Consider the following 26,667-nt stretch of genomic DNA (forward strand, 5'->3'; position numbering starts at 1 on the left):
AAAAAGAATGGAGGGGTAATAACTCTGTCAGTTAAGTGTCGGCTCAGGTCATGATCTCAGGATTGTGAGATTGAGCCCCACATCAGGCTCCACGCTCTGCTTGGGATTCTGTTTCTCCCTCTCCCTCTGCCCCTCCTCCCTCAAAAAATACAAATAAATTTTAAATTTTAAAAAAGAATGGAAATATGGTCCAGTACTTCCTTGTCAAGTTGATGTGAATGAGCTGTGTGTGTAAAGCACCGCATAGTGGAAGACATACAGGTTTGGAACCTTGAGCCAGGGCTGGGGGTTAGCGGGAGGGATGTGTGAGGTCAAGACACATATTAAAGACGCTTCCTGGGGTGCCAGGGTGTGCCATTGGTTAAGCATCTGACTTTTGGTTTCGGCTCAGGTCGTGATCTTGGTCATGAGATCAAGCCCAATCTTGGTGGGCTCTGCGCTCAGCACAGAGTCTGCTTAGGATTCTCCCCTCCCTCTCCCTCTCTCTCTAACCGCCCCCCAACCCCACCAATAGTTCATCTTCTCTCTTCTGTCTCTCAAATAAATAAATCTTTTTCTTTTAAGATTTTATTTATTTATTTGAGAGAGCATCAGAGGGGGGAGGGCTGGAGGGAACAGCAGACTCCCCACTGAGCAGGGAGCCCAATGTAGAACTCGATCCCAGGACTTGGGGACCATGACCTGAGCTGAAGGCAGTCGCTTTAACCAGGCAAGCCACCCAGGCACCCCTAAATCTTTTTTTAAAAGAGAAAAAAGTTGTTCTCTTCCTTAGCACCTGACTGGCTCAGTTGGTGGAGTGTGTGACTTTAGATCTCAGGGTTGTGGGTTTGATCCCCAGGTTGGGTGTAGAGATTACTTGAAATTTTGGGGAGGTGGAGTGGGGTGGGCCAAATGGGTGATGGCCATTAAGAAGGGCACTTGTTATGATGAGCACTGGACATTGTATATAAGTGATGTGAATCACTCAGTTCTCCTGAAACCAGTACTACACTGTATGTTAACTTGAATTTAAATAAAAACTTGGGCATAAAGTAAAATGTATTTTTTTTTTAAATGATGCTCCCATACATACAGATAGCATTTCAGTGGGCAACTCATCTCGAGAGCCAAAACTGAAATTCTGTCTGCTTGTCAAAATAAAGTCCTTTTCTGAAGCCATGTTGGAAAAGTGGTTCTCTTATTCCTAACAAGATAGGCCTGTTGCCATTTCCCCAGTCACAGGCCGGCCTTACTCCTGCCAGGCTCAGTGTTGGCACAGCTTGGTTCAGGAAGTAGGTCGTAGCCTTATTGGTGGAGGGCTCTGAGGAGCTCTGGCCAGGAATCAAATCCAGACCCCAGGGCTTGTTTCCCTAGAAGTTATTTACTTGGCCCAAGTTGATGGCTGTAAGATCCTACAATCTAGTCTCTACCACCGGAACCCATTCCCTGCCTGTGCAAACAGCGTGATCTTTTGAAAACGTAACTCAGGTCATTGCATTTCCTACCCACGCCTTGGCTTTCCAGACTCTTCTTCCAGCCTCAGTGCCTGCAGCAGGAAGTAGCAGGAAGCAAGATTCACTGGCCATTCCAAGCCCTGCCCCTTGAGGTCCAGCCAGACCAACTTCCTCTGTGCTCCTGCAGTGACAGGTCCTCTCCTGCATCAGAGCCTTCACACACACCCTTCCCCCGCTTATCTGGCAGACTTTGCAACACCCTTCAGGGCTCTGCTTCCATGTCACATCCTCAAAAAGGCTTTCTTGGGCTCCCAAGCTATTCCTCTTAAAATGTTCCCATCACTGTTGTAGCCGTGTCCTGTTTGTTTCGTATTTTCTCTTCTTCATTAAAACATACACTGCAGGGGCTTGTTGCGGGGCGGGTGGAGGCGCTCAACTCAGTCAGTTGAGCATCTGGCTCTTGGTTTGGGCTCAGGGTGTGATGGAGTCATGGAGTCAAGCCCTGCAACAGGCTCCATGCTCAGCGCAGAGTCTACCTGTCCCTCTCCCTCTGCTCCTCCCCCACCACCCACTTGCATGCTCTCTCCCTCCCTCCGTCTCTCTCTTGCTGTCTCTCAAATAAATAAAATCTTTTTTTTTTTTTTAAGATTTTATTTATCTGACAGAGACACAGCAAGAGAGGGAATAAGCAGTGGGGGTGGGAGAGGGGGAAGCAGGCTACCGGCCGAGCAGGGAGCCTGATAAGGGGCTCAATCCCAGGACCCCAGGATCATGACCCAAGGCAAAGGCAGGCGCTTAACAACTGAGCCACCCAGGCGCCCCTTAATAAATAAAATCTTTAGGGGAAAAAAAAGTAATGGGGTGCATGCCTGGCTCAGTTGATAGAGCACATGACTCTTGATTGCAGGGTCATAAGTTTGAGCCCCACATTGGACATAGAGCTTTCTTTTTAAAAAAGAAAAAAAGGTAGAAATTGAGTCTAACTTGCTTATAGCTATCCCCAGCATCTCCTACAGCACATGACAAGCGATAGGACAGTATCAGGAGTGAATAAGAGCGCCTGGGTGGTTCAGTCAGTCGAGCATCCAATTCTTAATTGGATGATCTCAGGGTTGTGAGATCAAGCCCTGTATCATGCTGAGTGCGGAGTCTGCTTAGGATCCTTTCTCTCCCTCTCCCTCACTCGTGTGTGGGTGTGCTTGCTCGCTCTTTCTCTCTCAAATAAATTAATAAAAAGAATAAGTAAGTTAGTCTAAAATTAAACTTATGTTCACACCTCTTCCCACTGTCACTCAGATCTGCTGCTCCTGCATCACTTTATCCAAGTACATGTTTCCAGCAGCCTAGCAGTGTCTTAAGTCGGAAGCCCAGAATCACTGCAGGCTTCTCTCACCCTCGTCTCTTCCATAGACTCTTCTAGTTGCTGCTCAGCCATCTTCCCACCTCTGGTCTAGCTTCTTCCATTCATCAAAGCTTTTGGAAAAACAAGCCCCCAGACCGATCGCTGGCCTGTCTAGGTCCCTTCCATGACTTCCCAGTATCTAGAGCAGGAGATGCACAATATTGTGATTGCTCACTGCATCCGAATTGTGTAGAGCAGAATACCCCCAGTGTGTGTCAGTTACTTATTTATAACCAACTAGTTTATTTATAGCTTCTGTTGGAACATACATTGCAGAACTTACTTAGATACAGAAAGTTTAAGAGGGTGGGATGCAATTATACTTCAAAATAATTTTATTTAATGATGTGAAATTCTTTTGTGCTCATTAAAATATTAACATTGTGTTTCATTTCATTGTTTGAATGTTTGGGGGGTCTGGTTCTGCATTTTAGATACTTGGCTCTGATGGCTCTTGGAGCTGGGGAAGGCACTTCCCAGAGAGATCTGAGTCGTGATGGGAGGAGTACTGTATGCATTGCCTGGGTGTTCTCATCCCTCATGATTCTTGTCTTATTCAGTCCCAAGAAGCTGCCAACTCCTCCAAGAACTCCTGTGTGACTTAGCTCCTCCCCCTCTTCTTGGCTGTCTTTCTCACGTGTGCACAAGCCTGCATGTGTGCACACTTTTACACTGAAGCGCACTGTGTGCACCCTTACCCTGGGAAAAACAGAAGTTCTCGGATTTCCTCAGTTAAAGGAAGGAAAGGCCCCAATTCTGCTGAATTTTAAGTTTGCCTGGTTTTACTGTTTCTCAGGGATCCCGGCATCAGTCTCATGGTCTTAAAATCAGTCTCTTGCTGGACTAAGTTGGTGTGCATTTGTCATCTTGACCTGGAGGTGGGGAAGAAACGGTGACCTTGACAATTGAAAGACAGGTGTGGTCTGAACACACATGGCCCTGTGGCTCCTGGAGTTTGCTAAGCACTTGTAAAGAGTCCGGTTCCTGGGCCTCATCTTCTGATTTAAGGGGTTTGGGGACTTAGAGCCCCACCATTCTTGGAGTGCCTGAGATGGCAGAGCTTGAGTTTCAGAGATTCTGTTTGAGTCAGCCGCAGCCTCATGCCCCATTTCTAGGTCAGCAATTTCTCTGCCCTAAAGAGTGGATCTAGAAGTTTCACTGGAGGAACCATTTAAAAATAAGTGAGCAGTTTCTACTGTGTTCCACTCCCTGGACAAGGCTGGAAGTCCAGTAGGGTAAGACGCAGGGTGCACAGAGAGCCAAGCCACTTCAGAGTAGGCCTGGAGGGGCGGTGAATGAGGAGGACAGTCTGGTGAGTTGGACTCTTGGTCTCACCTTCTCTTGGGTTCCTTGCCAGCAGCAGGAAGCTACCTGTGCAGAGGTGAGGTGATGACGGGGACACTGCTCGCTGGTCTTTGAGGAAGCTGTTGAATGAAGAGCTCTCAGCTCTCTGACAGGGTTGTCTGAAACCAAGCTTAATCTGCTGCCTTGCCCAGAGAACAGTATTTAAGCAGCAGAAAGTGGGTGAAGGGAGGCTCTGGAGTGTTTTCTTTATATTAGAAAAGCTGAGATCTCAGTGAGCAGTCCGAACACCTTGATGCATCATGAGGACTAAAGGGCACCGTAAAACTTGACCAGGAATCTCTTTCTTGCCGTGAAGAACCCAGACCCACAGCAGACCTTAGTGACCCCACCCCTGTGCCGATCAGGTCTGATGGCCGGGGTGCGCTTGGGCGGGGTGTTGGGAAGTTGCATGCAGAATGTACGCCGCCTTCCATAATGGTCCTCAGGACCTTCTCATTAGCCTTACTTTGAAGAACGTAATTATCTTTGTGTTAGAAATGTGCAAGAACGTTTCTTCTGCCTAATGTTGTTAAAGCATTTGTTGAGTCTAGGAGCAAAGCCTCGCTGTGCTTGAGAGAATTACAATTCAGAGAAATATACACTGTGTTTATAAGAGAACGATGCGTTTTAAAGAAACAACACAGAAAGCTCCAAATGCTAAATTCACCCAGGTTGCTATTCTCCTACCTTAAGTTAATTGTGGGTTTCAATGTCTAGCTAGTTAGTCTCTTCAAAAGACATTTCCGTTTTATTCTCTGGGACCCTGGGCCCTTCAGTGAGAAACACCGTGGCTGAAAATCCACCCCTGGATTTGCCACAGAATTGCTGTGATTTTGGAAGTGAACAGTGGCGTCCTCTTGCTCACAAGTGACTCCATTTGGCCAGGCCAGCTTTCTGTCACAACCGTGTCTCCCTTGGAAAATGGGTTCTTCGTTACGAAGAAGGTCCCATGAATTAATAACTGCATCACCAGGAATGCTAAAAAAAATGCCGCGCATTGTTGTCAAGCTGTCATTCCTGGTGGGGGTGGCTAGGCCAGTATTGTTCAAAAGGTTAGGATCCAGATACCAGCTCATCTATTCTCCAGCTGTTGTTTATCCTCCAGTTTCCCAGAATAGTCAGGCCCAAAGTCTCTTAAAAAACAGGTTTGGGGCTGCTTTACATTTTGGTGCGTAATAATGAAGTCCCTACTGATGTAGCCTCTGTTCACTGGCGGGGAATGTAGGTAGGGACCAGAGAACATCGTAGCCCTTGGAAGCGGTGGTGTGTGATATCGAATTTCTAATGGGCTCATCTCTACCCCTACCTGCCTCATTCCACTGACTGAACCCTGTTTAGTCACATCCATCAAAGGGTTGTTCAGGTTCTTAGCTCCCCCAGCAGTCTGCTTCATTTGTCCATATCTTTTTAAATGTAATTTATTTTTTAATTAGATAGTGCACATATATAGTATAAAATTCAAAAGATGATAACAGCCTGCAGTAAGAAGTCTCCCCCTGCCTTCCGGCCACTCGGGACAGTCAGCACTACCAATTTCCTAGGTAACCTTCCAGGTTCACTTTATAGGGTCGCCGTATTCTCCCCCAGCACCACCACCACCTCCATCTTTGTTCTGTAGAAATGGTGCCGTCTATACTGTACATGCTGTTCTGTGCCTTGTTGAGTCATCTCGGCAGTATATGTTAGAGAAAGTTCAGTAATGAAGTGGCGAATACACCGATTGGAGTGTTTCTAGAATTGACATCAGGATATAATCTAGTACATCTTCGGGCGACCCCTAACCCGGCCACTCCCAAATGCGAAACACTGACCCCCTCAGGCTCACTACCAGACATCACCAATGGTGTCCCACAGATGGACAAGCCAGACCTTTTCCACTGTTGCCAGGCTCCATCTGTGTCTTGCGTTGCATGAACCGGAAACCGAGAAATCATCCTGACCCCTTCCTGAGTTCTCTCCAGTCAGTGAACTTTCCTTTCTGCCTTCACCCACTTTCTTGGTCTGGGACTTCTCAGGCTCTGTACTGGGTGACTTTCTCAGTTTCCTGAGTGTCTTTGGCATGTTCATTCTTTCCTCCCTCCAGGCTGTTGTCCACACACAGTGATCTCTTAAACCAGATACCTGCTAATGGTGTTTCCACGCTTGACACTTCTTGAGGCCTTCCTGGCAACCTTAAGACAAAGGCCAGACTGATGGTCACATCCAAATGGCCTGGTCCCTCAGACTTGCACCAGGCCTGTTTTTACTCTCCGCAGTCCAGCACAGAAACCAGACTTGCCCAGCTTTGTCTGCCAGAGTATTCTCTTTTTTTTCCTCCGTCTGGAATGCTGTTCTCCTTTCGCTGTCTTTGACTCATCTTTCAGAACTCAGACTCCACTTCCTCAAGCCTTCACCGTTCCCCTCCAGAGACTAGATCAAGTTCCCAGTTAAAGCTGACGACACCCAACTTTTCCTTCATTATACTTACTAAGTTTGTTATTTCCACTTATGGAAATTTAATTGGGTTAAAGGTTCTTTAAATTCTTGTTGTGGATGTGAAATAGTTCCTGACACATATAAATTTTGTAAAGTAGGAAAGTTCTAGAATAAAGAGCAGTAATTTTTTTAAATTCATGGTTATAGGGGAGCCTGGATGGCAAAGTTGGTTAAGCGTCCGACTCTTGGTTTCAGCTCAGGTACTGATCTCAGGGTCATGAGATCAAGCCCTGTGTCAGGCTTGGCACGGAGTCTTCTTGAGTTTCCCTCTCCCTCTCCTTCTGCTCCTCCTGTTCACGCATTCACTCGCGTTCTCTCTCAAATAAATAAATCTTTTTTTTTTTTTTAAGATTTTTTATTTATTTATTTGTCAGAGAGAGAGAGCGAGCACAGGCAGACAGAGTGGCAGGCAGAGGCAGAGGGAGAAGCAGGCTCCCCACAGAACAAGGAGCCTGATGTGGGACTCGATCCCAGCACGCTGGGATCATGACCTGAGCCGAAGGCAGCGGCTTAACCAACTGAGCCACCCAGGCGTCCCCTTTTTTTTTTTTAATTAGGTTTATAGATGGGGTTAAGCTGTGGAGGTTGATATCAGTGTTTACAAGTAAGGGACGACTGAGGGGGGTATTTCTCGTAAGGATCCCTACTAATCCTAATCTAGACCATTCTTCAGTTCAACAGATGTAATCTGTGTCTGGCCAACATTGGAACACTGGGCACAGGGATTACAGAAATTAAGGAGATCCAAATAGACCCTGCCCTCAAGCGCCTTACAGTAGTTCATTTTTAGAAACCCAAGATCGGGAGCTCCTGGGTAGCTTACTTGGGTAGGCATCTGCCTTCGGCTCGGGTCATGATCTCGGGGTCCTAGGATCGAGCCCCACATTGGACTCTGCTCAGTGGGGAGTCTGCTTCTCCCTCTCTCTCTCTAATGGATAAAATCTTTAAAAAAGAAAAACTCAGGGCACCTGGGTGACTCAGGGCACCTGGGTCGCTCAGTGGGTTGGGCCTCTGCATTCGGCTCAGGTCATGATCTCTGGGTTCTGGGATCGAGTCCTGCATCGGGCTCTCTGCTCAGCGGGGAGCTTGCTTCCCCCTCTCTCTCTACCTGCCTCTCTGCCTACTTGCGATCTCTGTCAAATAAATAAATAAAATTAAAAAACAAAAAAACTCAGGGTCACATAAGTCTGTCTTCCGTGTTTGGTGGGTTTTTTTGTTTTTGTTTTTGTTTTTTCAGGTGGTTCCTGGCATTTTGAAGGCCTTTTATCAATTGGGTGATGGGGAAACCCCCCTTCTTTTTTTTTTTTTTTGGCTCTAAGGAGAAGGAAGTTTCCCCCATGCTTTCTTCTCATGATTCTTATCTTTTCTCTTGAGAGATGTCTTTAGAAATATCTCTGCTAGAAGGGGAGAATCATCTTCAGGAAAAACTCGAGCCACATGAGGGTGGTTTTGCATTTCCTGTTGTTGAACAGAAGCTTGTATGGTGTCTCCTCACCAGGACCTGTCTTTGTGTCTCTCCTCTATCCCCAGGAAACCTGTAGGAAGTGTCAGGGACTCTGGAAAGAACACAATGGCCTCACCTGTGAAGAGCTGGCTGAGAAAGATGACATCAAGTACCGAACCTCCATGTGAGTAACCTCAGGGGCTTGCCGCTGGTTCTCAGCTCCCCCGTTAGCCTGCCCTTTGGCCGGGGAGGGCAGTGAGTGTTGTGGGGAGGAAGCTCTCGGGCCACGAAGATCTAGAGTGACCTCAGGAAGCGACCGTAACCCCCTCTGTTTCCTTATCTCTTCAGCCTCATAGAGCCGGTCCTGGAGTCCGTGCCCGGTGCATGCGAGTTCAGTAAATGTTCATTCGTCTTCTCCTTCTGATCCGAACAAATAAGCAAATCACACACTTTAACTAGATTAGATTGCACTAATGTTCCTTATATCCATGTTTCCTATAGGATACTAGTGGCCTAAGACATTAAGCAAAATTATAGTCTCCAGAATGCAGAATAATACCATCAGTAATAATAAGCACCATTACCGTTTAGCACTCCCTGTGTGGCTGAGCACTTTACAGATATTAACTCATTAAATATGTTGGCTTAAATAAGGCCATTTCTTTCTCCAATAATGGCCCAGCCTTGCCAGGCAGATCTTTCCCATGAGGTCGCTCAGAGACCAGGTTCCTTTATCACGTTGCTTCACCATTCCCGAAGGTGGTATTCTCATCTACATGATGGTGACTGGAGTGTAACCACATTTGTACTCCAGCCCACAGAAAAGGAGAAAGAACAAAGCTGCCAGCCAGGCATCTTTTAAGTTGTAAGCAGTGTGTGTGTGTGTGTGTGTGTGTGTCCGTACATCCGTGCCTGTGACTTCTCATATCGATCTAGACTGAGTCATGTGGCCACAACCTAGCTTCAAGGCAAACACTGTATATAATCTCTAGCTGGGTGATTCTACGTCCAACTTAAATTCAAAGGGTGAGGAGTGGGTTTCATTAGTAAGAGAATGACATGGGAAATTAGAAGCTATTAGAAGCAGGGAATAGTCTTCCAGTGTCCAGCACAAGTAGGTACTATGACCCTCATTTTACAAAAACAGTACAACAGGCAGAGCTAAAGAAACTTGCACGTGATCCTGCAGGTAGTAAGTGGCATAGCAGGGCTTGAAATCTGAGCAAATGGTTTCCCAGCTGTCCTTTACCACAGATTTGGTAGGCAGACTAATGACCCCACAAGGATGTCACTGCCCTCTGGAATCTGTGAGCCTGTTACTTTTTATGGCCAAAGGAACTTTCCAGATGTGATTAAGTTTATGGACCTTGAGGTGGGGAGATGATTCTGGATTATCCAGGTGAGCCCAGTCTCATCACATGATTCCTTAAAAGCAGAGAGCCTTTCTGTGGTCAGAGGTACAGTGATGGACAGATCCAGAAAGATGTGAGGACTCCACCTCCTGCTGCTGGCCTTCGAGATTGAGGAGGAAGGCCTTGAGCCAGGGAATGTGGCTCTTTCTAGAAGCAGGGAGCAATCTTCAGTTGGCAGCCAGTAAGAAAATGGGTATCCCAGTCCCATAGCCCCAAAGAATGAATTCTGCTGACAGCCCACAGGAATAGCGAATTGATTCTCTCCCAGAGTAGGTGACAGCCCAATGACACCTGGATTTTTGTCGGAGGAGACCTGTGTTGGACTTCTGACCTACAGATGTGTAAAAGAATGCATTTGTTTAAAAAAAAAATTGTATTACATTAAGCTAATAAAGTTGTGGTCTGCTACAGCAGCAGTAGAAAGCTGACACAGATTTTGGGGCCAGAAGTGGGGTACTGCTGTAACAAATACCTAAAAATGTGGAAGTAGATTTGGAATTGGACAATGGGTAGAGGCTGGAACGGTTTTGAAAACCAGGGTAGAAAAAAGCCTAGATTGCCTTGAACTAGTAGAAATACAGATTATAGAAACCTCTCCCTTGAGGGCTCAGAAGCAAGGGAGGAGCATGATGGGCAAGGCCAGAATTGCCCTGGAGAATACCCGAACCCCCACAGAGCCACAGATGAGGACTCAGAAGTGCGTGCAGAGCGTGTTCTCATGTCGGTGGCAGGAACCTCAGCTGGTTCATCTCAGTCGTGCAGAAAGCAGAAGGTGTAGATGATGGGTCTGGACGTGTAGCTGAGGAAACTTGCGGGCTGAGCATGGTGAGAGGAAAGTGTGAGCAGGAGAGATTGAGGGGCAGGAACAAGATTTGGTTGTTCCTGAAACTCCCATCCTGCTCAGGTGACAGAAGACCCCAAAATTAAGACTTCAGCTGTCAGGAGTAGCATGCTCCTGGAGAGAAGACCAAGGGTGTGTTCCAAATGTCAGAGTCTTCAGTCCTGTAAAGGCTCTTAGGAGGTCAAGGGGGAACCCTTCCGATCCCTTCAGGCAGACAAGGGAGTCTTTTGGAGTCTCAGGCATCACCCCCTCAGCCATCTCTGCAGAAACCCGAAGCAGAGGTGGGCTCTTCTAGGAACTGACTTTGGGTAGAGTGCCCATGTCAGCAGAAACACTGCAGCTTGGCCTGAAAGACACAAGAGTGTGGAAGGGAAGAAGTCCACCAGATGCCCAGAATTCTAGAGAAAGGAAGCAGGTTGACTAAAAACAACCCAGCTGCAAACACGCTACCTTTCTTGAGAAAAGGCAGGCTTGCTCAGTAGCGCCATGACCACAGGGTTCTCAGATCTGAAATATTAGGGAGTTTGCCCAGCTGGATTTCTAAATTGATTATAAGTGATGACTCCTTTTTTTTCCTTCCATTGTTTCCCTTTGGAAAGGAAGTATGTCCCAGAATGGGTCATATCCAGTGTCTTCACCTGTACTCGATTTAGATGGTGAGATTTGGGATCCGGTCCTAGGTTGAGGTGACTGTAGGGGTGCAGGCTGAATATTAATCTGGACGCTTGAGGACAGACTGCGGTGGGCAGAATGTCCTAATCCCCAGAGCCTGTGAATGTCGTTACCTGACATGGAGAAGAGACCTTGTAGATGTGGTTAAGTATATGGAATAGGGACGCCTAGGTGGCTCAGTCTGTTAAGCATCTGTCTTCCACGCAGATCATGATCCCAGGGTCTTAGAATTGAGTCCCGCATCGGGCTCCCGCTTCTCCCTCTCCCACTCCCCCTGCTTGTGTTTCCTCTCTCGCTGTGTCTCTTCTATCAAATAAGTAAATAAAATTGTTTAAAAAAATAAAATGGGAATTTTATGTGCATTTTACCACAGTTTAAAAAATACATACACACACTCACAAAGGAAAGCCATCTAACATTTTGAATAGTATATAACATTTTGAATAGTATATTCAAAATGTAGGAAGTGTCAGGGACTCTGGAAAGAACACAATGGCCTCACCTGTGAAGGCCACAAAAAAGAAGACAGCCCCCAGACAGAAATTACTAACATACTTAAAAGTGGTGAGAACAAATACTCATAGAGCTATAGGATCTAGATTGGTTATGTAGGGGAAGGCAGTGAACCTTCCTGTTTGAACACAAGGTCAGGAGACACAGCTGCAGATCAGGCTTCTCTTCCTGTCCTGCCCAGGAACACATCCTGTAGGGCTGTTTGTTTCCTCCCTAGTTTAGAATCGAGTTCCTAAATTACTCTTCTCCCAAAAGAATCAACTGATTTCTCATCCCATTTTGCACTTTTATGTTACTGGATAGGTGGTCACCACAATCCATAAAAGCAGTCTTTTTTTGGTATGAGTCATTCTGGCCCTACCTAGTACTAGTCTCAAGAGTGCGGGAATGAGGACTTGGATGATACTCGTGCAGCCTTGAACAGCTCTGTGACCTTTAGAGCAATCTTGAGTGGTGCTCACTCTGTGTATCCCTCCATTCATCTCGGAGTGCCTTTTCTCGCATCCCATATCCATCATTACTTTGGTGACTTGGTGGCTTGGTGGAACACAGCAACAAATAAATACACCCTCTTCCCAAGCCTTCAGGAAAGGACTCCATAATCCTGGTTCTTTTTTTTTTTTTTTTTAAAGTAGGCTCCATGTTCAGCCCCAGTGCAGGGCTCAAACTCATAACCATGAAATCAAGACCTAAGCCAAGAGCAAGAATTGGACACTTAACTGACTGAGCCACCCGGGCGGCCCAACCTTGGTTCTTTTCATGAACTTCTCTTCTATACTGTAGCCATAGCAGCTACCCAGGGAGAATGTCAGCCAGCCCCAGGCCCCCGAAGTATGACAGCCTCAAGCCCCACATCAGTCTTGAAGGTGCTCTGACACAGAAAGCTTATGCTATAGAAAATCGCAGTTGTGTCTTGGCCACAGGTTTTCATCTTGGACACTTTGGCATCAGAACCTTCTAAGTCTTAACAGGGAGCATTGAAAAGTATCTTCATAGATTCTGAGTAACAGAAATCATGAACATGTGTGCTATGTTAAGTTGACAATAACAAATTCACTTTATTTAAACTTTGTCTCCTTGATGTTTCCTGCTCAGCAAAACTTAGAACTCATTTGTTCTTCTGTAACTTGAACTGGGTTTAAATTCTTTTCAAGCTAGAGCCTTCCTGCCTTTTGGACCATTCAAAAATTAGACCTAAATGAATAGCAACCAATTTCCTAGTTCATTTTTCTATTTTTTTTTTAAGATTTTATTTATTTGTTTGTCAGAGAGAGAGAGAGCACAGGCAGACAGAGTGGTAGAGGGAGAAGCAGGCTCCCTGCGGAGCAAGGAGCCCGATGCGGGACTCGATTCCAAGACCCTGGGATCATGACCTGAGCCGAAGACAGCCGCTTAACCAACTGAGCCACCCAGGTGTCCCTCATTTTTCTATTTTTAAGCACATGATCTAGCTTTTAAGGAGCAAACTACGACCGTCTTCTAAATATCAGTAATTAAAAACACTTGTCTTGACCCTAGACTCCCCTGGCTTCCCTTACTTAGCAGAAACCTTGGGAGCTGTGGGAGGAAGAAAGCTGTTTTCTCACTGTAAGGACAGAGCCTGCAGGTCAGAACTCATCCCCAGACTGTTGAGTCTTTGCAGGGAAGCATTTCCCTGGCCACCACTCCAGCTTCCTGCTTGGAAAGAAGAGCAGTTCTCAGAGCACTGGGTTAAGTCCCACTTTCAGGGCTTCTCCACTGTTGGTGTCATTCCTGCCCTCCCTAGTCTCCATAGGCATGCTTTCTGACACCTTCGAGGAACTCAACTTAGTAGAGGAAGACAGACACACAAACAGTTTATAGGCCAGGGTAGCAAGTGTTGTCTTAGAGTTAGGAACAGGGCACTACAGAAGAAACTAATTCAGTAGTGCCAGCTCTTGGTAAAGAACCAAGATGTGTCATTTTGGCTCTCATCATCTGACCCTCCATATCAGTTAAAGTGCTTCTGGAAACAAGTAGCTTTCCTACAGGCTTCCCATTGGCCAGGCCTACAACTCCTCAAGGGAATGCCAACACCCTTGCTAAAAGGGGGCCTAGGAATGTGGGATTTTGACATGGAGGTGGGCACTTGCCAACAGGAAGAAGTTCTAAACTGGCTGTCGGATTGTCTCCCATCTGTGTCTCCCCATCCCACACTAAGTTTTTAAAATCCAGGGTTGGAGGGGGCCTCCTGGGTGGCTTAGTCAGTTAAGAGTCCAGCTTTTGATTTCGGCTCAGGGTCATGAGATAAGCCCCATGTCGGGCTCCGCACTGGATGTGGAGCCTGCTCAGAATTCTCTCTCTCCCTCCCACCCCTTCCTCTTTCTCTCCCCCAACATTTTAAGAAAAAAATCTGTAAAATCCAAAATGTGTATATAACTAAGGTTTAGGCTTGGTGGCTCTTCGGCAGCCAGTTTACGTATATGAAACACATTATCAAGGAAGACCTTGATACAGGGACTCCTATAACAAACAGAATAGTAATTTTCTAAATGGTAGGTGTCAGGCACTGTGCCAGGGTACTTGCTGTCTTATCTGTAATAATCCTCAAAAGATGATGAAGAAAGTTGGGTTTTCCTAATTTAAAAATGAGGAAACTGAGTCTCTAAGCAGTTGAGTACTTCATCCAGGGCCATAGAGATAATGAACTGAACGGAGTTCTCAACTCCAAAGCACAGGTTCTTTTCACTTTCAGATGTCACCAAAAGGTCTAGGCAGTCACCTGTGGGAAGATGTACTTAGTGCCTTGCGTGCTTTTCTCTCCTCGTCCTCTTACCTCCTGTCTCCATTCATGTGTTCTTTTCTCAGTGAAGAAAAAATGACTGCAGCCCGCATTAGAAAATGCCACAAGTGTGGGACTGGCCTCATCAAGTCCGAAGGCTGCAACCGCATGTCTTGCCGCTGTGGCGCCCAAATGTGCTACCTCTGTCGCGTATCTATCAACGGATATGACCATTTCTGCCAGCATCCTCGCTCACCGGGAGCCCCTTGCCAGGAGTGTTCGAGATGCTCTCTCTGGACCGACCCCACTGTAAGTGAATGCACGGCTGCTTGTTGCTTCGTAGGGGAAAATGTTGGTAAGATAACATAATGAAAGGGATTCTCCATATACGTAACACATTGTGACTTTGGAAAATATAGGAATATGTCAGCAAATAGAAACGAGGATCAAGTGATTGGGTCTCCTGCGTGGCCCAGTGGTTGAGTGTCTGTTTTGGATTTTGGCTCAGGTCATGATCTCGAGATCCTGAGACTGAGCCCTGAATGGGGCTCCGTGCTTAGCAGGGAGTCTGCTCTGTTCTCTCTTTCTCTCCTCTCCGGCTGTCCCTACCCCCCATCCAATCTCAAACTCTCTCTCTCTCTCTCTCTCAAATAAATAAAATCTAGAAAAAAAACTATAACCAAGTGAGACTGTTCCAGAGATGTAGGGATGGTTCAGTATTAAGAGCTTTATTAACATAACTCACCATATGATAACTTAAAATGGTAAAAGACATAATAAAATCACATATCTATTCTTGATTTAAGGTTTAAAGAACAGTATTAGAAGGATTTTTTTTTTAAGATTTTATTTATTTATTTGATAGATCACAAGCAGGCAGGGAGGCAGGCAGAGAGAGGAGGAAGCAGGCTCTCCGCAGAGCAGAGAGCCCGATGTGGGGTTCAGTCCCGGGACCCCGGGATCATGACCTGAGCCAAAGGCAGAGGCTTTAACCCACTGAGCCACCCAGGCGCCTCTAGAAGGATATTTTTTTAATCCCATACTTCAGAACAGTTCTTAGCATGTTTTTAATAGTGAAATACATAGAAGCATTACCAAAAAATCAGTATAAGACTATCACCACTATTTAGTTTTGGAACTGCTAGTCAATTCAGTTAGCTAAGAGAATAGAACATAATCGCCTGTGTTCATTGGGTACCCACTGTGTTTCAGACACCATTCTAAGCACTTTTATACATAATAATGGAAGAGAAATCTACCATTTTCAGCCTGAGAAAAGACAAAATAATCAACTGGAAAGCTATTAGAAGCAGTAGAAAGATGTCTAGATACAAAATAAATACACAGAATGTCATTCACATTATATAACAATATAAATCATAAAATAGCCTAGAAATAGGGGCGCCTGGGTGGCTCGGTGGGTTAAAGCCTCTACCTTCGGCTCAGGTCATGATCCCAGGGTCCTGGGTTCGAGCCCCGCATCAGGCTCTCTGCTCAGCAGGGAGCCTGTTTCCTCCTCTCTCTCTGCCTGCCTCTCTGCCTACTTGTGATCTCTGTCAAATTAAAAAAAAAAAAAAATTATTTATAAAATAGCCTAGGAATTGCTTTAACAAGAAAAATGAAGAACACCATTAAACTATGTTGAAGGACATCAAGAGACGTGAACATACAGAGAAATATGCTTTGTTTTGGGGTTTTTTTCTAAATTATGGGGTTTTTTTGTTTTTTTTTGTTTTTTTGTTTTTTGTTTTTTTTTTTTCAGATTTTATTTATTTATTTGACAGAGAGAGACAGCGAGAAGGGGAACACAAGCAGGGGGAGTTGAAGAGGGAAAAGCAGTCTTACTGCCCAGCAGGGAGCCCTATGCGGGGGTCGATCTCAGGACCCTGGAATCATGACCCGAGCCAAAGGCAGACACTTAATGGCTGAGCCCCCAGGGGCCCCATGCTTTGTTCTTAAGTAAGCTTTAATATAAACTGTATCAGTTTTTCTTAAAATAATTTTCAAGTTTGAAACTCTGTAAGGACAGCAGCGCAGTATGTGCCAGGACTTGTCCTACCAAAAAGATTGAGCTTAAGTGAAAACCCTGCTAACTCAGAGCAAAGGCCTGAGGAAGTGCCCCAGCCCAAGGCCCCTGGAGGCCTGGTGACAGCCGGTGACTCCTCAGCTTCTCTGAGGACCAGGAAGTTGCTGACCTGATCCTGGAGAAGCCCGTTATCCCTCAGAGGGAAGACTTGGTATTACAGACATACCACTTCAATCTGAAATCTAGACATTTGCTGCAATTCCCATTTAAGTTCAGTAAGGCTTTTTTTTTTCCCCTTAAAAAATTACCTCCAGTTTTATAAAGAAGACTAATTTTTTTTTTTTTTTTTTTTGACAGAGATCACAAGTAGGCAGAGAGGCAGGCAGAGAGAGAGGAGGAAGCAGGCTCCCCGCCGAGCAGAGAGCCCCATGTGGGGCTTGATCCCAGGACCCTGGGATCATGACCCAAGCCAAAGGCAGAGGCTTTAACCCACCGAGCCACCCAGGCGCCCCTGGAGACTAATTTTTATTAAGCTACACTAATCAAAACTAAGTAGGCTAATAACTAGATCTGAGAGACAAAATGGAGACCAGAAACACATTAAATGAGAATTTAATCTGTTAAAAAATATATATATACCTTTTTTTTTTTAAGGTTTTTATTTATATAATCGCTACACTTAACGCGGGGCTGAAACTCTTGACCCCAAGATCAAGAGTTCTGTGCTCAGGCACCTGGGTGGCTCAGTCAGTTGAGCTGCTGCCTTCGGCTTGGGTCATGATCCCAGGGTCTTGGGATTGAGCCCCCCCATCAGGCTCACTGTTCAGCATAGAACACCAACAGCGTGTAGCTGGGGTCATAGACCCAAGTTACCACAGGGACGAATAGTAACATAAATGATTTGTGAATATAAAGTGGGCCGTGTCTGGGGTAGTGGGATATGGTGAGGCAAACCAGAGAGGGTATAGGTCATATCCAAGGCTACTCCTCCTTTCCCACAGATTGTCACCAGGTGAAATTCTGCTCATGGTTACCATGGCTTCAGATTCTCCAGAGGAGGTGGAACTCTGGACTTTAATATGTTATCTTCTGATTTTTTTTTTAAGATTTTATTTATTTATTTATTTGACAGATCAGAAGTAGGCAGAGAGGCAGGCAGAGAGAGAGAGTGGAGGAAGCAGGCTCCCTGCTGAGCAGAGAGCCTGATGCGGGACTTGATCCCAGGACCCTGGTATCATGACCTGAGCCGAAGGCAGAGGCTTTAACCCACTGAGCCACCCAGGCGCCCCTATCTTCTGATTTTTAAAGATTGGCCGTTAATCCAAGTATCTTTAAAACTTATGTTTCATACCAGCACTTCATAAGCCAAAACATAGGTTGTTAGTCATCAGACTTTACCCCTGGTTTCGAACATGTCCGGCAGGCCTACCAAGAGGCGATGTCAGGGCAGCAGGCCCGCCCAGTGTGAGAACCACAGCAAACCATTCTCCTGGCCTAACCCCAATCCTGGGAGTTCCCAGTTTTGAAAAATAGTGAGTCCTCAATGGAAACCAGCTGTGTGCGTGTCAGAAGCCACCTCCTCACTGGGCAGAAGATTGGGCAGAGGGATCCGGGAATGGCTCTGACTAGGCAGCTCTGCCACCCACTGAGAGTCTCAGCAAGCCTTCCTCCCGCCCCCCAGCGCATCCCTAGTCACTGAAGGAAAGGGCAGACTTTGTAAGCAGGCAGGTCACCCTTCTGTTGCTGGTTTGGTTCAGTGGAAGGAGGTCCAGCCACCAGTGGCAAGTGCTCGGCAAGGGAACTCGTGCTGCTGTCTCGGACAAACCTTCCCGGGCCCTGGCAGCTCTGCGGACTCACTTCCACTGCGCCGTGCAGCCAGCATACCCGGGCCTCAGCATCTCTTATTCGAGGAAATAGGACTCTTTTCCTTCAGCTGCATCTCCTATGAAGTTCTCCGAGTCGTCCCCCCACGCACACACACCACGCTGCCTTCCAGAAACAGAGCTGAGCAGAGTTACACAGCAGAAGGTATACAGCTGCTGGCCTCTCCTCGGCCGGCGCTGTTTTCCTTTCTGCTCCCGCTCGTTCCTGTTCCTTCTCCTGCCGCCTCCCTTTTCCTACTACGCGTGGAATGAGTTAAAAGGTTTTTTGTGTGCTTTATACCTTGTTTGGGTGCCGTACCATGTGACTGCTCCCTTGTTTTCTTATTGAATCATTGTCTTCCACCCTGAGAAAGGTTCTGTATTTGCTCAAAATAACATTCAAAAGGAAGGTCAGGCAAATACAAATCCCTCTGATTTCCTCGGGCAGCCATAGCCAGAGATTTGGTTCCATTTGTCCATTCCCATCAAATCTGGGATCAGCCCCGTTTCCTTGATTCTCACCAGGAGACTGATTGGATTCCAAGCCAGCATCTGTTGGGGCTTCTGAGAACACAAAGCCATTCAGAAGTTCAGGGAAACAAAGCATGCCCTGTCATCCAGGCCTATTCTCTGGCTTAATTAACCAGCAAGGCCAGGAAGAATCTCTTCGTCCCTTCGTGGTTTGGAGAGAAGTTGCGTTTTATCCCTTAATGACTAGAGATTGCTTGGGAACCCAAACGAACTCTGTATGAAAACTAAAATGATGAATGTAACTTGCCTTCTGTGTTATCAAAATGAAGCCAAAAACATTCAGCCACAAGTCTTAAAAAGCAAGATGTCTTTTTAAAAAGAAGGGGAAGAAAAAGCAAACCACACTTTTCTGATTGGGGGGCAGAATGCAAAGCCACATGTTGACACAGAAGTGAGCAGACATTATTTTGCCGTGGAGGGAGGCATCCTAGTGCTTGACTGGGTCCGAACCCCCTGCAGCTGAGGGAGCGGCAGGGCTGGCACGGCATAGCTCGGCGGTAGACAGACACCCTGGTCCTCTCTGGAGTCCCCTGGCCGTCTGGATTCGAGAAGTGGCGCAGAATTCTCAACAGCATTTTTTCTTCTTTAAACAGAAAACCAAGTCAGTGTTTATCTTGGGTGTTGGTTACCAGCAACTGCACAGAATTATTTTCCAGAACTTCTTTGATTTTTGGATATAAAAGATTGTTCAATTCAAATAAAACCCTGGAGCTTTTACAACCAATGTCCAGTTTGATACCATTACCGCCTAGCCATTTTGTCAGGAGACTTATTTATTTTTCCCAAGCCTACATTGAATCGAACGTGACATCAACCTGGGCTAATATATTTAATTCTGCAATAATTCTCTAAGGCAGATGTGTCATTTCACTTCTGCAAAGGCTGTGGTCCGTAAACATAGCACGGGGCTCTAGCCACTGCTGCTTCTCTTGGCGTCTTTAAGGCACCCACCTGCCTTCTCCCGCCTGTGGCTCCAGTGCCACCCAGACTAGCCCAGGGCCCAGTGTCTCCCTGCTGGGGCTAGTTTGCAAAGGACACCGCACAACTCTGAGACCCGTGTCAGGAAAAGGAGGGCGTGTTGCAGGAATGGAAGGGAGAAGAGCTTTTCAGAGTGGGCCCAGGAGAGGCAGAAGGCCCATGGGAAAGGTAGACCAAAGGTGAAGTCATTAACTAGATTTTGGCTTCAACATTTCTTCCTTTTTTTCTTTTTTCTTTTTTCTTTTTTTTCTTTTCTTTTTTTCTTTTTTTTTTTTTAAGTCAGCTCTGTGCTGGAGCATGTGGGTGGCTCAATCAGTGAAGCTTCTGCCTTTGGCTTAGGTCATGATCCCAGGGTCCTGAGATTAAGTCCTGCTGAGCAGGGAACCTACTTTTCTCTCTTCTCTCTCTCTCTCTCTGTCAAATATATAAAATCTTAAAAAATAATAATAGTAATAAGTTCTGTGCCCCATGTGAGGCTTGAACTCCTGACCCTGAGATCATGCTGTACCGACTGAGCCAGTCAGGCACCTCTCTTTCCGTACCATTTTAAATGTACCTTCTAGGGGCGCCTGGGTGGCTCAGTGGGTTAAGCCGCTGCCTTCGGCTCAGGTCATGATCCCAGGTCCTGGGTTCAAGCCCCACATCGGGCTTTCTGCTCAGCAGGGAGCCTGCTTCCTCCTCTCTCTCTGCTTGCCTCTCTGCCTACTTGTGATTTCTCTCTGTCAAATAAATAAATAAAATCTTTAAAAATAAATAAATAAATGTACCTTCTACAAAAGATACAAAGATGGTAATCTGAGTCCCCTGCCTCAGCATCATATTTCGGGTCACTTATGACCGCTTCCCAGTCCACAGATGAGGAAAATGAGATTCAGGTCACTTGGTAAAAGTGGGATGCAAGCCCAGGTCTTGGACCAGATGTCAGCTCCCTTTACTCCAGAAGTCTCCACGCTCTGGAGTGACAGGTCACAAATTTGGCAGCTCACCAAGTTAGGTGCCCATGGGGGTCCGGAGCCCAGGGAACCAGCTCGGCCTCCATAGCGGTGTGGGACCGTCGCTGGACCCTTTCCCCATTGAGCAAGCTGTCGATGGTAGAAGGGGGGCCTGGCATCTCCAAAGCTTGACAGTGTGCTTGATCGGGTTTAGGTATCACTGAGGACTTTACCAAGGAGGGTGGCAGCATGTAGATATGTGTCATCTTCAGCAAATGCCAGAAGGCCCCAGGCTGAGTACTTGACCCTGACAGGAGTCCAAAGGTGGCCACATTCCATGCTGCCTCCAGGTCCCCATGGGGGAGCTCTAGATGGAAAAGCATTTAGGTGCTGGGTCTCTGTGACCTGAGAGCCTGCTGTCCTTGCTGTCCTTGTGCCTCTCCAGCACCTCGTCCAGCACCCCCCGCCCCCGCCCCGGGCCATTCCAGACCCCAGCTGCACAGCATGTGCCACTTCAGGCTGCGCCTCACCCTCCTCCCCCCAATTTCCTGTTGCAGGGGGACAGCTGGAGCTGGGGGTTAGGGTCTGGTGTTGCTCGGCGATCTGCAGCCGATCTGGGAATAATTTGAAACTAAATCCTCAGTCCTTTGGAAGCCTTTTATGAAATCATTGCAAGTTTATTAACAACAGCTGTGGCCACACATGACCTGGATCCCAGCCCCAACCCCACCCCCAAAATCACAGGAGGGGAAGCAGCAGTTGACTTGGAATTCCCAGTCACCTTTTTAAGGGGAGGAAAGTTAAATGAAGAAGAAAAGTCACCCATCCTTCCTCCGTAGTCGAAGGAGGCTGAACAGCAGGCTAGCCAGCCGCCAGCCATGATGATCAGAAATGAAGAAAACGGCTCAAAGGGACTTTTCAAAGCTTTGGCAAGAGCAGCCTGGGGCCAAGTGTTCACACATCTATTTTAGGGCCCTTCAGCCTGTGGTGGCGATCACTGTCAATGTCTGATTGGCAGAAACCTCCTCTTTCTCAAACCATTTGCAGCTTCTCTGTTTCCTCCTGTCCAGACCCTGCTGCTCAGGCGGAGCTGCAAAGCTTCCTTATTGCAGGGCGGGTTACAGAGTCCAGGTTTGGGCTGCTTTTTCTTAATTTAAATCTCTCTGGCGAACTCTACCTCACTTCCTGCCAGCGACTGCTGCCGTGCTGAGTCTGTGTTTTGGAGAAGCCCGGCCCCTGCCATCAGCCTCATGCCCTTGCCATGCTCCCTGCTGCCTCCATGTGAAGCAGGCGTGTCCAAGTCCTTCGAGTCAGGCCAACACTTTGTGTCCTGCTGAGCTCAAAGGAATTCAGGGAGAGGAAATAAAACCTTCTTCCTGTTAAGATGCAACCCACTCATTTCTTCCTTTAAAGTATTCTTCCAGATCCCGGGGGCAATGAGACTCCACGCCCCATTCTGCTGTATTCCTTTATCCTCAGCACTGCATTTGGGGTGCACTGGCCCACCGTGGGTGCTGTGTTCATTCCCTTCACAGTCCTTGTTGCATCTGGTTGTGGTCTGTGGGCTCCCTGCCCAGAGTGGCCATGGGTAGTGATAAAAAGTGCTTAGGTGGTTCTCTTGCACTCTAGCCTGGTGTTTCGTTATACTCAGTCTTTTTTTTTTTTTTTTTTTAAGATTTTATTTATTTATTTGACAGCCCAAGCAGGAAGAAGGGGTAAAGGGAGAGGGAGAAGCAGGCTTCCTGTTGGGCAGGGAGCCCGACGTGGGGCTCGATCCCAGGACCCTGGCATCATGTCCTGGGACATTCTGACCTCCAACTGGTGTCTGCTCCCTCCTCTTTCAGCCTAGCCTTGCTTATATGCACAGTCCATGGATCCGTGTGGAAATTTTCACCAAGATTAGAAGGGGCCAGGAAGCATACAGAGAATGGAAGTTATCCAGGCCTACTGGATCCATCTTAAATCACATGCCAAAAGCCAGGTGGAGGAGTACAGGAGGACGTGTCACCCTTGTGTCCATTCACTAAGGCCTGTTGGGGTGCCCAGTGTGGTGACTACTGACAGAACCGTCTCTTCCTCCTGTGGTTCCCAGCCAGCCCATGTGGGCAGAGGCTGATGGGGAGCTTGAGTCTCAAGAGGGTCCAGTTTGGCCTCCAACCCTGTAGAGGGCAGAGCAGGTAGAGGGGCGCTAACTGCCCAGGCACCCTCGGTGATGCGAGCCCAGAAGGAACGGCAGGCTCTGTGCTGGTCCCAGTAGCACTTCTCACAACTCCGTCATCTTAAGCATGTAACTGCATCTCAGAGCCTGTTTCCTCGCAGGTAGAATCTGTCACCCCCCCTCCATGACTGGGAGAGACACTTAGGGTGCGCATGTGAACTAGAGCAAGACACAGGGAGGTGGGACCTGAGTGTGCAGAGCACAGCCCTCCAGAAGAGAACCTCGGGGTGGGGGGTGGGGTTTCTGAGTGAGGTGGGGATACAAGCACAGGCAGTGGGAAGTGGTCCAGAACGTTCCCAGGAGTTCTCTCTGGAAAGAAGTTACTGGTCACTTTTTTATTTGGGTGTTGTTAAACTTTTTCTCCCAAAATTGATTTAATGTATATGAGAATCAAAAACACTGGTCCTTTGTTGCAGAAAGAGAAAATTCCGTGGAACACTGTGATATGCAAGTAAGTTGGTAGCCTCATGAGAAAGCATGTCAGGCAGGGAAATGTAGAAGTGTGTGTTCCCACTCTGGAGAGGGACTAAGAACAGCAGCCCAGTCAGAGGCAACAGGAGACCCTACCACTGTGAGCCAGTAAGTCCTTTTGGGCCTCAGTGGTAGACCCTGGCCTGCACCTTGGCTTTCTGGCTCAGAGGTGAGGTTTGTGGGCCCTGGAGCTCCTGGCTCCATCTGGGTGAGAAGACAGGAGGTGGTAAGAGGGATCTGCTGGCTTTGTCTCAAAGGCCTGGTGCCAGGGGAAGCCAGTCAGACACTGGCGAATGGATCTTTTTTAAGGGATGATATGTGCATTTCTGGGTGAGCTGACCAAGAAAAGAATTCCCTAAAAATTTCCAGGGAAGTGACCCTCTTCTCTGCTGTGTTGGCTGTTCATCCTCTTGAATGGAGGCGTTTTGTTTTGCCCTATTCTCTTGTATTTAGTGGAAAAAGGAGATTTCGGAGTTCTGCCCATCCCAGAGAGAAGGAACCCTCTTGTATTTCAAGGAGGATAAGATGAACTCATTCTAGAACAAGGCAGGGCCTCTGATGGTGCTCAGGGCAGGGTGGGCAGAGTTCCAGGGGCCTTGCAGTCCCTGCTGCAGAAGCTCCAGTTCAGAAACCTGGGGTTTATGTGGTTAAGAGCTCCAGCCTCCAGAGTGGAAGGCCTGGGTTTAAACCTCACTGTGCTTCCGTTTCCACATCTGTAATATGGGAATTAGTTAATAGGGCCTAACTCATGGAGCTGTTAGGAAGATTCAGCCTCTGTGAAGTGCTTACAGCAGGAGCTGGCACATAGTAAGCCCTCAGCAAACATTAGCTTCCGTTCTTGCTGTCGCTGAGCCTGGCACTTTGTAAAAGGGAGATCATCTGCTTCTCACGTAAAGCTGCTGTGAATGGGCTCCAGGTCAGGTTGTGGAGCGTAACAGGGTCCTCAAACCCAGCTCTCTGGAGCCCCAGAACGGGAGTTCTTCCCACCGCGCCAACTGTCTGTCCATTAGGAAGCCAGTGCTGCTTGAAGATAAGACTTGCCACGGCCAGTCGCCCCAGCTTGCCTGGATTTCCTGTGGGTGACTCAGCCCCTTCCGGGGGTGCTGGAGGTCAGGTACTTCGGCGACCTGGCCACTGCACCCGGCTCTCTCATCTGCTTTCCTCCTATTGTTCCCTGCTTCCAGCAGCCTAGGTGTGTCCTAGATTGCGAGTGGCAAGCCTTTTTTGCAAGTGTCCTCGTTCACCATGAACGGTGACACTTGGGGCTCCTGGAATGTTTCCTAAGGGAACACACCTTCAGAAAGGCCTCGGGAGCCCAAAGGGACTAGTCTTCGTGTTTTATCTCAAAGTAACTCTAAAGCTTGCCACATTCACTCTTTTTGTTAACGTTACCTTTTTTAGTTATGGTAAAGTACGTATAAAATTTCACTCTTGACTTGAGGAGCTTTAAATGCTTAAGAGAAATTGCTTGGGAAGGAACCCCTGCCCTGGATGAAATAAGAAATCTTCACCTTAGAGTCGAACACATTTAGCTAAAAATGTAATTTAAAAATATATATATTAAAAAGCATTTTCATTGTTAGTTTCTAAATAGTGTCCTGTGACTCCAACCAGTCAGAGGAAGTTGAAATCTGAACCATCTGACCCTTATTCTAGCTGCAACTGACGGTTTACTCAGTGGCCCTAATTAACAGAGAAAGCCAGGCACCTGCCCCATGAAGAAGCCACAGAGGCAAGTGTTGGGACATCTCCCAGTCTCTCCACTCTTTCTTGAAGCTTCTAGTCTTTCTTTTTTTTTTTTCTTTTAAGATTTTATTTATTTATTTGACAGAGATTACAAGTAGGCAGAGAGGCAGTCAGAGAGAGGAGGAAGCAGGCTCCCTGCTGAGCAGAGAGCCCGATGTGGGGCTCGATCCCAGGACCCTGGGATCATGACCTGAGCCGAAGACAGAGGCTTTAACCCACTGAGCCACCCAGGCGTCCCAAAGCTTCTAGTCTTTCTAAAATCTTTATTTCTGCTGTTTTCCATGAACTTCCTGCCTTTAATAGTGAGTGATCTGTGCCAAGTCCTTTACCTACTTGAGCTCATTCCATCCTTACAACAGCCCATTTTACAGATGAGGTATCAAGATGGATGTTTTAACTCGCTTAGTGGGAGATACCACAGAGCCCCTGCTCTCCCACCTGACAGTTCTCTGGATCACTCCCCTGCCCCCATTAAAAATCTTTTTGTCCTGGACCGTCCACTGGCACCAAAGTGAAGAGGTTTGTCAGCTCCTCCTCCTCTAGATAATTGATAGAGTGTATCTCTACATGCAGACAGAGACCTTCAGACTGTGCCCACCAACCCGTACTGAGTTCTCGGAGCCCTTTGCATCAGTTGGCTTAGTGGTTCCGTGCAGAGGACTCCATTCCCTCGTTTGGAGTGTTCACAGAGAGACTGGACGACCGGGCCTTGGGGTTTTTAATGGAGAATTTGGCATATGTTAACCCGAGAGACAGACATGGTGCCCCCGAGGGTTTCTTTTGGCACCTGGCAGTTCTCTTCCTCCTGCCTTGCTCCGAACACCTGGCAAGGTGAGGCTGAGAAAGATTTGTGCGTTAAGAATTTCCAAATGTCAGAGAGAATGTGGAAAGAATCTAGAGACAACGGAGTTCAGTCTGTCATTCAGCACCTGAGGGTGGGAAAATGTCCGTGAATTTAACAGGGTCTCTGCTATTGCCCACAGAGCCTCCGGCCCCCAGCAATTCTGTCCTACAATTTTCTTTTTCTTTTTTTTTTTTTTAAGATTTTATTTATTTGTTTAACAGAGATCACAAGCAGGCAGAGAGGCAGGCAGAGAGAGAGAGAAGCAGGATCCCCGCCAAGCAGGGAGCCCGACATGGGGCTCAATCCCAGGACCCTGGGATCATGACCTGAGCCGAAGGCAGAGGCTTAACCCACTGAGCCACCCAGGCGCCCCTTTTCTAAGATTTTTTTATCTACCAAAGGGAATATTACGTAACTATTTACTCATTCCATCAGTGGGACTTTTAGTCTTCTTGTCAATCAGAAGTCTAAGCAGCAAACTTAGTGTCTGGCACTAGCAGGTGTCCAATACACGCTGATTTGAAGGCTGCTCCTGACTCTCGAGTCCTTGAGGTTCGGAACTGTGTGGTGAAGTCCCTGACCGCTGTCTTGGCAGCGCCGTTAATAACACGCTAAGTAAACGTCCACACTGCCCATCGCACAGGTGGGACCCCCATGCCCTCCGCTGTCCAGGCAGGGTGCTCTCTCCAGCTCAGATGCTCTTTTCAGAGGTCCTCCATTCACATCTCCCAAGTTTGCTGGGTGCCATCAGTTGGTCAGAGCCTCAGGTCAGTGTGAAAAATC

The 26,667-nt window shown here is 47.3% G+C and overlaps 1 protein-coding gene across 5 annotated transcripts in view; it reads left to right on the top strand.

Annotated features, from left to right (window-relative positions):
• The window catches only part of RNF216 (ring finger protein 216), a 144,720-nt gene that overhangs the window by 113,423 nt on the left and 4,630 nt on the right, over positions 1–26,667 (top strand). For all 5 annotated transcript variants that reach the window (XM_047713079.1, XM_047713080.1, XM_047713078.1 and 2 more), the window contains 2 exons: positions 8,185–8,282; positions 14,363–14,585. In XM_047713079.1, coding sequence (XP_047569035.1) covers positions 8,185–8,282; positions 14,363–14,585 — 321 coding nt within the window. The remainder of the gene's footprint in view (positions 1–8,184; positions 8,283–14,362; positions 14,586–26,667) is intronic.

Source organism: Lutra lutra, chromosome 18 (assembly GCF_902655055.1).
Source record: "Lutra lutra chromosome 18, mLutLut1.2, whole genome shotgun sequence".
NCBI classification, from domain to species: Eukaryota; Metazoa; Chordata; class Mammalia; order Carnivora; family Mustelidae; genus Lutra; species Lutra lutra.